Source organism: Epinephelus lanceolatus, chromosome 11, assembly GCF_041903045.1.
Source record: "Epinephelus lanceolatus isolate andai-2023 chromosome 11, ASM4190304v1, whole genome shotgun sequence".
In the NCBI taxonomy this organism is placed as follows: domain Eukaryota; kingdom Metazoa; phylum Chordata; class Actinopteri; order Perciformes; family Serranidae; genus Epinephelus; species Epinephelus lanceolatus.
Window position 1 is genome coordinate 3,542,501 of NC_135744.1, and position 14,539 is coordinate 3,557,039.

The 14,539-nt window shown below is 45.4% G+C and overlaps 1 protein-coding gene across 2 annotated transcripts in view; it reads right to left on the reverse strand.

Moving 5' to 3' along the window:
• The window catches only part of hlcs (holocarboxylase synthetase (biotin-(proprionyl-CoA-carboxylase (ATP-hydrolysing)) ligase)), a 96,349-nt gene extending 93,434 nt beyond the window's left edge, over nt 1–2,915 (reverse strand). For both annotated transcript variants that reach the window (XM_078172149.1, XM_078172148.1), the window contains exon 1: nt 2,524–2,915. In XM_078172149.1, the coding sequence (XP_078028275.1) occupies nt 2,524–2,790 (267 nt within the window). In that variant the 5' untranslated portion in view covers nt 2,791–2,915. The remainder of the gene's footprint in view (nt 1–2,523) is intronic.
• Between the last annotated feature and the right edge of the window lie 11,624 nt (nt 2,916–14,539).

Here is a 14,539-nt window from a genome sequence, read left to right on the forward strand (position 1 = left end):
GACCGACCTAGGAAAGGAAGACCAAGAGTCACCTCTGCTTCTGAGGATAAGTTCATCCGAGTCACCAGCCTCAGAAATGGCAAGTTAACAGCAGCTCAGATCAGAGACCAGATGAATGCCACACAGAGTTCTAGCAGCAGACCCATCTCTAGAACAACTGTTAAGAGGAGACTGCGCCAATCAGGCCTTCATGGTCAAATAGCTGCTAGGAAACCACTGCTAAGGAGAGGCAACAAGCAGAAGAGATTTGTTTGGGCCAAGAAACACAAGGAATGGACATTAGACCAGTGGAAATCTGTGCTTTGGTCTGATGAGTCCAAATTTGAGATCTTTGGTTCCAACCGCCGTGTCTTTGTGAGACGCAGAAAAGGTGAACGGATGGATTCCACATGCCTGGTTCCCACTGTGAAGCATGGAGGAGGAGGTGTGATGGTGTGGGGGTGTTTTGCTGGTGACACTGTTGGGGATTTATTCAAAATTGAAGGCACACTGAACCAGCATGGCTACCACAGCATCCTGCAGCGACATGCCATCCCATCCGGTTTGCGTTTAGTTGGGCGATCATTTATTTTTCAACAGGACAATAACCCCAAACACACCTCCAGGCTGTGTAAGGGCTATCTGACCAAGAAGGAGAGTGATGGAGTGCTGCGGCAGATGACCTGGCCTCCACAGTCACCGGACCTGAACCCAATCCAGATGGTTTGGGGTGAGCTGGACCGCAGAGTGAAGGCAAAGGGGCCAACAAGTGCTAAACACCTCTGGGAACTCCTTCAAGACTGTTGGAAAACCATTTCAGGTGACTACCTCTTGAAGCTCATGGAGAGAATGCCAAGAGTGTGCAAAGCAGTAATCAGAGCAAAGGGTGGCTATTTTGAAGAAACTAGAATATAAAACATGTTTTCAGTTATTTCACCTTTTTTTGTTAAGTACATAACTCCACATGTGTTCATTCATAGTTTTGATGCCTTCAGTGAGAATCTACAATGTAAATAGTCATGAAAATAAAGAAAACGCATTGAATGAGAAGGTGTGTCCAAACTTTTGGCCTGTACTGTAGATACAGATATATAGATATATATTCTTTGTTTGTGGAATATATGATGACAATAACAGATAAATGATCACGCTCAGAGCCGCCAATGTTAATAACATTTTGTAGAGAGGGGGATAAGTGCTGTCCCATTCCTATTTGTAGCATCCGGAGCCCTTTCAGACTCTCACACTCAATCACTTACAGCTGACGTCAGTTAAGTCAGTGAGGGTTCAGGGCTTGAGTCTTCAGGGGCCGGATTGGAATTGGGCCTAACACAATGACATCTGGGTGTGCAGCCATTTTGATACAAGAAGACATATGACCCAGTGGTGCCAGCTAAACTTTAAAAAGTTTATTTAAGTAACAGAAACACTGGCACTAACTTCCCTTATAATATCAATAAGTTAGGGTGAAGTCAGGTCATTTTGAGCATCAGGTGAAATGGGACAAAGAAGGTTTTACATCTTGGGCTCATTAAATACTGGCAGCCTGCATTGTCACTACAAATGTACTTAACATAAAAAAAAATCATTTTTATTGGTCTGAGATAAGTCAAAAATCACTGGTCCCAGAACACTTCACATATATATATATATATATATATATATATATATATAAATATAAATATAAATATATACATACATACATACATATATATATATATATATATACATATATATATATATATATATATATATATATATATATACACACACACACACACACACAAGAATGATTAAATAAATTAATGAATGAACTGATAAATGGATTTAAGCATTTAAACACATACAAACGTGAGGGTCCCATTTTACCTTTCCAGTTGTCCCATTTCACCTGAACATGTCATCACAGTGAGGTAGGGGTTCTTGATGTGTTTAAAAGTCCAAAGTTTTTAACATATTGTTCTTGGCAACATATTTTCTTCATAGAAATATAGCAAAGAACCATACGTTCTAAAGGTGACACTTAGGGCAGTCTTTAGAAATGTAGGTGGTTTTCTTAATAATCCACCAAAACGTGTCCCACATTGTCTGACCTCACCCCACTTGCATGGCAGGGCTCTGGGTGACAGGCTCAACTGATGAATGTTTAGCCTTGTCTCGATCAATTTCAGTCTTCAGTTAGTCTCACAGCAGACTCCTGACTCAAGTCTGGAGAACAATGCTGATTTATATTGCCTTTTCTCAATTTTCTTAAGCGCAAATAATAAAGTTGCCGTAAAAAGTGCTGTAAATATATTTAAATGCTAATAACTATGTACTTTGGTTTATGTTAAGTGTTGAATTCAGGATTTTTACTTTAAAAGTAGTGTTTCTACACCGTGGTATTGCCCTTTTAAGTAAAAGATGTGAGTGCTTGTTGCAGCACGGTGTAGTTGTGCAGAGCTACATGACAAGTGTAAACACGACAGGCCCAGGTAGTAACGTTACGCAGTCACCACACACTCTACACATGTGATATCAGGTCATTCAGGGCTAAGTATCCACCTGAGGCTCCGTGACATAGACAGCCTTGTCTCCCAGCTGAAGAAAGACGTTGTCTTCGGGTGGAACCGGGCTGGACCGCCGTCCGGCTGGGTGGCGTCCGGTCAGCGAAGCTGTGTTAGGTGCTGAGGCCGAGCTGGGGCAGAGTCTGAAGCTGAAGCTGCTGCTGTTCAGTCTGGACAGGCTGTTGCGGATCAGCACCGAGTAGCACTTGTGAAAGCGCACCCACAGATAGACGTAGCACAACGTTATTAACATCTTAATCAGCATACAGGAAGCGGGCCATCATGACCTTTCTTCTTGCCATGTAAGCAAATGTTGGTCACAGCGGACTTTACATTACTGACGAACTTAACGCTAGCTGTCAGCTAACTTCTTATTCTTTAGTTTTACTTGCTGGCTTCAAACCAACGTTAAAGGTACGTGCGCCGCCTACTGTACCGGAGTCTAACAGCATGCATTTTGCTCAACAAAAGCCGTCAAATAAAAGGGGGAAAAACTATAACCTAGTCGGCCGAAATAAGTTATATTCTGGATCTTAAACCGGTATTGTTTAAATATTTGAATAAATCTTTTTTGCATCTGTATCTCTTCCAGACCGCTGACACTCCCCTCCCATCCCACCACAACAGGCCCCCAGTGCACGCTAGTTACCAGTTCTGCGCCTAAACTACCTACCATAATCTTATCACCGCATGATCAAATAGAGACTTGACACTGGATAACTCCAATATACATATTACCCAGAAATCATCATCACATATACATGTCAAAAATACCAACTGGTTTAATTAATTTTTTTTTCATTTAATAGTGTAGTTTTTTATGGAGAGTAGGCATATATTTTATAACATATTTTTTTAGTCTTTTTATTTATTTAACCTTTATTTAACCAGAAAAAAAAACTCTTTGGATTAAAAATCTCTTTTTCAAGAGTGCCCTGGCCAAGAGAGGCATCAACATCAGTTACAGACAGACAACATAGAACATAACACAAAATTTAAAAAAAAAAAAAAAAACATCTCTAAAACAGTTCATGAGGTTACTACCAAGAAAAGCCAAAAAGTATCTTAATATATATATAATCAACCATAAAAACTAACAGGGACACATGATCACAAAGACCAGCTAAAATATGCCCTGACATTGGCATATAGATGATTTCATACAAAAATCCAAATGTTTTGAAACAGCCGAGAAGAACCACTGAGTGCAATTTTAAGTCATTCTGCAGAAGATTAGAAGAAGCTGCATGCTTGCTTGCCAAACTCAGTACATACTGTAAGTATAGACAATAAAACATAAAGCAAAGCCATTTTCAATTTTTTGCTTAATGTACACACATAAATATGCTGGAAATAGGTCAAGAATAGCTTTGTAAACAAGAGAATGCCAATGAAAAAGTCTACAAAATTTTAAAGAGAGCCACCCAACCTGAGCATACAGGATAGTGATGAGTTAAGGGCTTACAGTTGGAAATGAATCTCAATGCACCATGACACACAGAGTCCAGAGTATGCAAACACTTGGAGGGTGCATTCAATACACACATTCATACACTTGTGACCTCGGCTACCATACAAGGCCCCAACTGCTCATCAAATAAACATAAAAATGCACTCAGTTTGAAGTTCAGTATGTTGCCCAACCACACCTCAACATGTAGTCCCTGTTTAGACGACAACGGTTTCTCTAAAAACAGAAAAGTCTGTCCTTTGTGTTTTAAAAAACTTCCGCGTTTATATGACGACGTTTGTAACTGTCGTGATTTTGAGTTCATAATTTTAACATGATTGTTTATAAATAACTTACCTTTTGCATACATGATTGTGATACTATTGCTATGTACAGTATATAATATGCTGAGAAATGTATTTACATTTATTTGATTTAATTGCACCCCCTGCTGTTAAGTATTGCAATGAGTGTGGTGTGTAGAGGTCATGTGATCAAAAGCGTCAAGTTAGATGGAGAGGAAGGAAACGAGAGCAGGAGTGCTACAAAATGTCCAAAGGGTTTTAAATGAATCAAGACGGATTCACGTTCTCCTAACTACTTCCAAATTCCGGTTCAGAAGGCGAAACGGTATGTGTGACCATGTTTATTTTATTGTGTATTTGTGTTATTGATCTGCAATATATATTTCATATTTGAGACTGACGTTCAGAGCTAGCAAGTCTGGGTTAGCTAATGTGATAGAGACCATGGTAGGTTAATGGCGGCTTTGTGTCGCATGCAATTATTGTAAATGTGATTGTGATTGTGTATATTTTGTGTTACAGTTTTTCACCACAAAATGGTGTTCACACTGTGGATTGGAGGAGAATAAAGTTGTGGAACACTGGCTGGTTGACTTTTCAAGTCTGTCTGAACTAGAACAAAACATTTGGAGGCAGTGACAACGTTATTGAAATGATCCCAATTCACACAGAGCCCCAAAATCTACTGGAAACGCTGTAGTATGCACGCCAAGCCAATGGGTGGCAGTGTAAATTTGCAAAGCAACACCACGGCATGACGCCATGCGCCTGCGCTGAAGCGCCTTCCTCTACAACGCGGTGATTACAAACCAAAACAAAGAAGACACAATGGCGAAAGCACGCATATGGAGGTGTTTTTGTGTCTTTTTGTTGCAATCATATAAAACTGTTTTGAGAGCATATTTCTTGAACTGCAATCAAAAATCAAGTTTGTAAGTAAAAACGTATGATCATTTTGCTTCTTTGCTTGCAAGTTAAAAACTTTTACTTGCATTTCAGTCCTCTTTGCTTGCGAGTTAAAAACTTTTGCTTGCAGATCAGTCCTCTTTGCTTACGAGTTAAAGTTTTGCTTGCAAGTTCAACTGCACTTAATGGGCAGGGCCTACGCTGATGGATAAGAGAAGAGTTTCTATTGGTGGGTTTGACGTGGCTCCATACAGAGCGGGCTACACCCACGATTCCCTCTCTCCCACTGGAAGCACTCGACAGTTGGCATTACTGTTACACCCTGGGGCATCAACGGTACTGACCATTACACCGTTGAATAGTTCTTCCCTGGCTAAACAAAAGCAATCTACATGCACCAGTTCAAATAAAACATTCTTGCTACTATTAGGCCTAGTCCACACGGACCCATGTACTTCTGAAACCATGTATTATTCTATGTGATTTGGCTGTTTGGCCACACGCAACCGCACTTTTGGGCCCCCGAAACTGCAGTTCTTTGAAACCGGAGTCCAGGGTGAAGTTTTTGGAAGACTCCGGTGCCAGCGGTTGTGTGTAGATAGGATAACCGCAGTATTTTATTACCTGTCTCCATTGTGTGACGTAAGAGCGACAGTAAATAGCTCTTTTCTAAAAGTTTACTAACTACTTAAATCCCACATCCTGTGTTAAATACAATGTATCTTAACTATTTTTACAATGAAGCTTGATTCTGCACTCTGCACTTAGCCCGTATGTGAATGTTTACCGTTGGTATGGCAACAAGTGACAGCTGATGTTAGCGTTAGTTAGCTTAGCTCAATTGTCTGACAAACAATAACCCATAAAATTATAATTCAACATATTTAAACAAAACCAACAACAGCTACCAACAGTTACAGTCCTTACAGCCTTAGCTAATTTGTTGTCACAGGTTAGATTGTCAAAATTACAGTAATAACAGCTTAAATCCCTGAGGAACTACGCTAGCATTGGTGATGGTTGCATCCACTCGTATGCAGTTACCTTACGTTACAGTTCTCTCAAGCAATATCACGAAGCACAATACAAACTATATAAACAAATTATTTATTAAGGGTACAAAAATATCTGAAGGTGCTTAGGTGACATTTACCCACCTGAAAGAATAAATGAAAACAAACGGTGATTTTGCTGGTCTTCAGTAGCTTTACTCTAGGTGTAACTGCCAACTGAAGAACCATCCGTTTTGCTCTTGTGCCTTTACTCAAATCAGTTATGCTTTAAATTGAATGGGGGGCATCTGTATGGTATCTGTAAAGATACAAAATCGATATCATATGCATAAAATAATGTCACAATTGAGCGGGTGGATACACATTTATACCCTATATGTCACACTAACTTTATTTGTGAGCATTCTATCTGCTCTCTTTGGATGGCATATCCAGCTGCACGACCTAACGACCAACGAAGGAGGCTGCTCCTGTTGCTAGCTACCCCAACTACACTACCACAAAAGCAGCGATGGGCCTGCCAACGGAGGTTCTGGATCCAGCCAGGTCGGACCTCTGTTGGCAGGCCCGTCGCTGCTTTCGTGGTAGTGTAGTTGGTTGTTCAGGCACCTCTGCTGTTGAATTAGGTCGCGCTATTTTTGTGGATCAGGTTGTTTTTATTTTCCGCACTTCCTGGGGCGTCGGGGCCTTAGTGGATAGAGCAGGCGCCCCATGTACAAGGCTGTTGCCGCAGTGGCCTGGGTTCTACTCCAGCCTGTGGCCCTTTGCTGCATGTCATTCCCTCTCTCTCTCCCCCTTTCACACTCAGCTTTCCTATCGATTAAAGGCAAAAATGCCCAAAAAGTATCTTTAAAAAAAAAAAAAAAAAAAAATTCCGCACTTCCCTTGTCCGGTATTGACTCTGACTTCTGATTGGTTAAAATGGCCTTTCCGTTAGAAGTTACATCGCCACCTACTACTTTGGCATGTGTATTACATCACTTGGTAGCGGGTTTTGCGGTTTTGTGTGGATATCATATTTTTTTATCATATCACTCGTGTGGACGAATTTTTTTTGGAAACCGGAGCCTGAAAAACTTCGGTTTCAGAATTGATTTTCGCCACAGCTCCCGCACTGAATTCCCCGTGAACTACAGAACTCCTATGTTGCTTTGCAAGCGTACTAGGCTGATGAGTAGAATTTAAGAAATAGGCTAAATGACATGATGTTGCACACTCTTGTACAGTAGGTGGCGGTATGCACCTTTAAATTGTTTGCAATTCGCAAATAAACCGAGAGAAGAATTGAAAAAATGCTTTGCAAGCTATCATCCGATTGAGACTGGCGAATTCACCTTATTTTTCACGAAAACACAGAGGCAAAACAGAACGCAGCCAGCTGCACCCCAGCCTCCCTACCCACTGCATTATGTTTTAAAAAATAAAGAATCTGAATTTAAACTCAATTTGTCTGACTTACATTTATCTCTTTCATATCATTAATGCATAGATCTATGCTTTTGATGTGATATGCAACCTGCCTGACTACATACAGTAGCCTTGGCATCCAGGATGTTGTGTCCATCCTGCAAACCTTGCAGGTGGAGAAGCTCATTAAGCTCTGTCTGGCCCTGCCCATGTCTGTCGCGGCATCCGAACGCTCTTTCTCAGCCTTGCGCAGGCTGAAAACCTGGCTGCGCAACACCATGACGCAGGAGAGACACATTTGGCCATTATGAACGCTCACATTGACCTTATGGATGAAAGCGATGTCTCGACCCTGCTTAAAATCTTCATGAGGAGGTCAACTGAGAGAAGGTCCACTTTTGGAAATGCATGAAAGCCCTGAGTCAGGAGCGCAGACTTTTCTTTTTTTCATTCAAGGTTACAAATAATGTTATGTTCCTTAAATGGCTTGATTTAGTTGTAAAAGTTTCATTTTCTTAACAATTAAGATGCCGTGTTCATCCATTCTAGTTCTCTTATAACTGCATGTTATTATAAAATAACTTCAAATCAAATCCTTAATCATTGATAAGTGTGCGTGCTTCCCCCGCCCCTCCCAACAAAAATCCCGCCGTGTCTGTGACTTCCTTCAGACTGAAGGCTGCTGGAAACTGTCGGGAAACTGTCCGACTTCACTGCAGCTTTTTGTCACCGCCCCCTGCTGCGGTCGCCTGCTCTCGTCTACTGTCCATGCAGCTGCAGACGGGTGTGGCTGGATGATTGATAGGTACATGCTGATTCGGGTGCTATCAGAGTGGATCCGTGCATCACTATGGCTTAATAATCAACTCAGTCATTAAAAACAACCCGTCCTGTGTTAGGAGTATATGTCGTTGACAGATAGAAAGAAAGAAAAATAAAAAAAAGATAGAAAAGCAGCGTACACCTCACATATTTATTTCTCACAGTTGCAGACACGTTTGACTGGCATGCAGAAGCACCGTCTGTGTGTCGAGGGTGCGAGCCGCAGCTTCAGCTGCTCAGGTAGACAGGCTGTGTAGCCCGGTGTGTTTTTTCGCTGATTCGGTTCTGCAGGTTCTCTGCTGGTACACTGGAGACGGGGATCAAGCAGTTTGTCTTACTCGGGATAGATTGTGCTTTTTTGGTTCATAGTTTTTGATTGACGTGCAATTTATTCGCGTTTAGAGGGAATTATTTTTACTGGCAATTACCGGATAACGGAAACGTGAGCCCAGTTATCTATATAAAATACACAGACTAACTAACTAACTAACTCATTGACTAACATAAACAATTGAAAATTGAAAAAAATGAGCTTGCACTGTTAGCTCCGGTAAGGGAAAGCGTTGAGTTTAGGCCCCGCCCACCAGGTTCAACTTTTTACTCGCAAAAATTTTTGACGTGCTAATGGGAAAAAAATGACTCGCAAACAAAACTTTAGGATTTGCATTTTTTTTTTGCATCAATCATTTTTTACTTGCAATAAAACATTTTTTGATTGCAATATTGATACTTTTGCTCTCAAATCTTTTTTTTGATTGCAAAACCTACTCTGTTTGATTGAATAATAAAGAAACAAATGTAACTCCATACACGCAAGGATAACTTTGTCTGGACGGATGACGAAGTGGAGTTGCTACAGTAGATCTACAATTTGCTGGAGAAGCATTGATAAATTCAACAGGGTGAGCAGCACAAACAGAGCTCGGCACTGTTGTTGTGATGGTCGACTTTCTCGCGCATGCCTAGTGACTCGAACCGTAATGTGCATGTGTGAAAAGTCTCCGAAAGAACTGCATATTGCAAGTTTACATGACAACGGAGATGGTACCGTTTCCAAAAAATTGCACTCTGGAACCCGTTTTCAAAACGCTGCATTTTCAGGCACCCAAAATGCCGCTGTCGTGTAAACGATCAGCCAAAAAGAAACCTAAAGTTTACCGTTTTCAGTTGAAATCGTTGTCGTATAAACGGGACCGTAGACTGCAAGGGCCAGAGATCAAACCACCGACCACCTGGGCTCCAACTGCCCAGTGGTATACTCCAGAAAATCTCAGCCTAAAGAAAACACAAACTGTGATAACGAGGTCCCCTTGTGGCTACAGTCCATCAGTACCAAGGGACTGAACATTTCCCAGTCTGTAGTAGTCAAGTCAAGTCAGATTTCTCTAAAGAGCACATTTAAAAACAACAAGCGTTGACCAAAGTGCTTCACAAAGAGATCAACAACACAGGAATGATCAAATGAAAATAGCCATAAATAGGAGAAATTAATAAGAGCATGCATTATTTGTAAATAACAATAACAAAAACAATACTCCTCCGAGAACCGTCACCTTATCGTGGTGGAGGAGTTTGAGTGCCCTAATGACCCTAGAAGCTGTGTTGTCGGGGGCATTTCGCCCCTGGTAGGGTTTCCCATGGCAGATTGGTTCTGGGCGAAGGGTCAGACGAAGAACGGTTCAGAAGACCCTTCATGATGGAAGATAACAAGAGTTGGTGTACCCGGCCCGGAGGGTTACCGGGGCCCCGCCCTGGATCCAGGCCTGGGGTTGGGGCCCGTGGGCGAGCGCCTGGTGGCCGGGCCTTCACCCATGGGGTCCGGCCGGGCCCAGCCCGTACCGGCTTTATGGGCTCGTCCCCCTGCAGGCCCACCACCCGCAGAGGGATCCAGAAGGGATCGGTGCAGTGTGGATCAGGCAGCAGACCAAGGCGGGGGCCTTGGCGGTCCCATCCTCGGCTACGGAAGTTGGCTCTTGGGACATGGAATGTCACCTCTCTGGTGGGGAAGGAGCTGGAGCTTGTGGAAGAGGTTGAGCGCTACCGGCTAGATATAGTCGGCCTCACCTCGACACATAGTTCCGGCTCTGGAACCCAAGTCCTTGAGAGGGGTTGGACTCTCTCCTTTGCTGGAGTTGCTCCGGGTGAGAGGCGGAGGGCCGGGGTGGGCTTTCTGATAGCCCCCAGACTCTCTGCCTGTACGTTGGGGTTTACCCCAGTGGACGAAAGGGTTTCGTCCCTGCGCCTTCGGGTCGGGGAACGGGTCCTGACTGTTGTCTGCGCTTATGCGCTGAACAGCAGTTCAGAGTACCCGCCCTTTTTGGAGTCCCTGGGACGGGTGCTGGACAGTGCCCCGACCGGGGACTCCATTGTTCTGCTGGGGGACTTCAACGCTCATGTGGGCAATGACAGCAGGACCTGGAGGGGCGTGATTGGGAGGAACGGCCTGCCCGATCTGAACCCGAGTGGTGTGCAGTTATTGGACTTCTGTGCGGGTCGCAGTTTGGCCATAACTAACACCATGTTCGAGCATAAAGATGTCCATCGGTGCACATGACACCAGGACAGCCTAGGTCGCAGGTCAATGATTGACTTTGTAGTCGTGTCATTTGACCTGCGACCATATGTTCTGGACACTCGGATGAAGAGAGGAGCAGAGCTGTCAACTCATCACCACCTGGTGGTGAGTTGGATCAGGTGGCAGGGGAGGACGCCGCGCAGACCTGGCAGGCCCAAACGAGCAGTGAGGGTCTGCTGGGAACGCCTGGCGGAAGAAGCCTGGCGGGGGTCTTGGGGGCGGGTCGTCCAATTTCGGGGGCAGAAGTTGCCGAGGTAGTGAAGGAACTGCGCGGCGGCGGGGCCCCGGGGGTGGACGAGATTCGCCCTGGATATCTCAAGGCTCTGGATGTTGTAGGGCTGTCCTGGCTGACACGCCACTGCAACATTGCGTGGACATCGGGGGCAGTGCCTCTGGAGTGGCAGACCGGGGTGGTGGTCCCCATCTTCAAGAAAAGGGACCAGAGGGTGTGTTCCAACTATAGGGGGATCACACTCCTCAGCCTACCCGGTAAGGTCTACGCCAGGGTGCTGGAGAAGAGGGTCCGGTCGATAGTTGAACCTCGGATTGAGGAGGAGCAATGTGGTTTTCGTCCTGGACGTGGAACCGTGGACCAGCTCTTTACCCTCGCCAGGGTGCTGGAGGGGGGGAGTTCGCCCAACCAGTCCACATGTGTTTTGTGGATTTGGAGAAGGCTTATGACCGTGTCCCCAGGGGCATCCTGTGGGGGGTGCTCCAGGAGTATGGGGTTGGTGGCCCTTTGCTAAGGGCCATCCAGTCCCTGTACCGAAGGAGCACGAGTCTGGTTCGCGTGGCTGGCAGTCGGACCTGTTCCCGGTGAGGGTTGGACTCTGCCAGGGCTGCCCTTTGTCACCGGTTCTGTTCATAACTTTCATGGACAGAATTTCTAGGCGCAGCCGAGGGGTGGAGGGTGTCAGGTTTGGTGACAGGAGGATCTCGTCCCTGCTATTTGCGGATGACGTGGTCCTCCTAGCTCCATCGAACAATGACCTCCAGCTCTCGCTGGGACGGTTTGCAGCCGAGTGTGAAGCGGCTGGGATGAGAATCAGCACCTCCAAGTCTGAGGCCATGGTCCTCAGCCGGAAAAGGTTGGATTGCCCACTCCAGGTCGGGGGGGAGGTTCTTCCTCAGGTGGAGGAGTTTAAGTACCTCGGGATCTTGTTCACGAGTGAGGGTAGGATGGAGCGGGAGATTGACAGGCGGATTGGGGCGGCGTCAGCAGTGATGCGGACGCTTTACCAGTCCGTTGTGGTGAAAAGGGAGCTTAGCCAGAAAGCGAAGCTCTCGATTTACCGGTCGATCTACATTCCAACCCTCACCTATGGTCATGAGTTCTGGGTAGTGACCGAAAGAATGAGATCGCGAGTACAAGCGGCCGAAATGAGTTTCCTCCGCAGGGTGGCTGGGCTCAGCCTTAGAGATAGGGTGAAGAGCTCGGACATCCGGGAGGGACTCGGAGTAGAGCCGCTGCTCCTTCACATCGAGAGGAGCCAGTTGAGGTGGTTCGGGCATCTGGTAAGGATGCCTCCCGGACGCCTCCCTTGGGAGGTATTCCGGGCATGTCCAACTGGGAGGAGACCTCGGGGCCGACCCAGGACACGCTGGAGGGATTACATCGCCCGGCTGGCCTGGGAGCGCCTCGGGGTTCCCTCGGAAGAGCTGACGGAGGTGGCTGGGGAGAGGAGTGTCTGGGCTTCTTTGCTGAGGCTGCTGCCCCCTGCGACCCGGACCCGGATAAGCGGAGGACGACGAGACGAGACGAATAACAAAAATAGAATTGCACAAACAACAAAATAAAATACGGAAAATACATGTGTTAAGCAGTGTGGTCCGGTATGTCAACAAAATGATAATTAAAAAGCTATAGAAAAAAAAAAGATGGGTCTTAAGATGGGTTTTAAATGTATCAGTGGAGCGGGAAGATCTAACTGTAAGTGGGAGACTATTCCACAGTTTAAGAAATAACAACAATAACGGAAAATGCTCCATGACACCCAGCACCCCAGCGCTCTCATCCTTATCAGTGGGGACTTCAGTCATGTCTCTCTCTCCTGTCCCGACCAACTTCACATAATAGGTAGACTGTGCAACGAGAGGGAATAAAATCCTGGACCTTCTGTATACCAACTTGAAGAAAGGATATAATTCTTCTTCTCTCCCTCCACTTGGTGACTCAGACCACAACCTGATACTCCTTGACACCACCTACAGGCCAATGATGGAACAGCAGGTGGCCAGCACAAGGTCTGCAAAGGTCTGATGACACAGAGGAGGCACTGCAGGAGTGTTTTAATGTCACAGACTGGGGCCTTTTTATAGAAGACTTCGGCAATGACATGGAGGGTCTCTCTCGTTGCATTACAGACTACATAAAATTCTGTGAGGACATCATTGTCCCAACAAAAAAGGTTCACTGCTTTTCAAACAACAAGCCATGGATCAATAAAGACATTAAAGACCTTAACAAGAAGAAGAGGCCATTCATATCCAAGGATCACAAGGAACTCAGGGCTGTTCAGAAGGAGCTGAAGAGGAGACTGAGGGAGGCCAAAAACAGCTACAAGGAGAAGATTGAAGCCAAGATGGGACAGAACAACACAAAAGAGGTGTGGAATGAGATGAGGACAATGACAGGCTGTGGGAAAACCACACCTGGAGTCAAAGGTGGCCCAGAATTTGCAATAGAGCTAAACTCATTCTTCAATAGGTTTGAGACAATAACACCCCCTGTGAGCTCTGTCTATGGATCTGAGTTCCCACCCACCATCACTGTACCCATTTACACCTCTGCTGTAGACTCTGCTCCCCTCCCCAGCAGCGACCTGTCTCCCTCCCCCTCCCCCTGCTCATCGACAGCTTCAGCTTACAGCCCCCCCCCTCACCCCACAGGCCCCCCTCACTCCACTCCAGAGGCTTGTTTTCCAGCACCTGAGGCCACTGCTCTCTGCCTTCCTGGACCTCCTGCAGTTTGCTTACCAGCAGCACATTGGTGTGGAGGATGCCATCATCTTCCTCACTCACATGGCCCTCTCACTTGGAGAGTGCTGGAAGCACTGTGAAAGTCATGTTCTTTGACTTCTCTAGTGCCTTCAACAGCATTCAGTCCAGCCTTCTAAGAGACAAGCTGCTGGATATGCAACTTCACCAGGACATCACTGCCCGCTAGGGATGGGCAGCACAAGCAAAAACACTATTCGAAATTCATGGCAACTATTCGACAATTTTTCGAATAATCGAATTCGAATAATTGGATAACCTCATGGGCGGCCACAGTACGTCAGGGTGGATGGCTGTGTATCTGAGGTGGTGTCCAGTAACACTGGGGTGCCCCAAGGAACTGTTCTGGCACCATTCCTCTTCACCTTCTACACCTCTGATTTCCGGTTCAGTTCTGGTTCCTGCCACCTCCAAAAGTTTTTCGACGACTCCTCTATAGTCAGATGCATCAGCAATGATGATGAGGAGGAGTACAGAGGACTGACTGAGAGCTTTGTCGCATGGAGCAACTGAAACCACCTTCAACTCAACATCAAGGA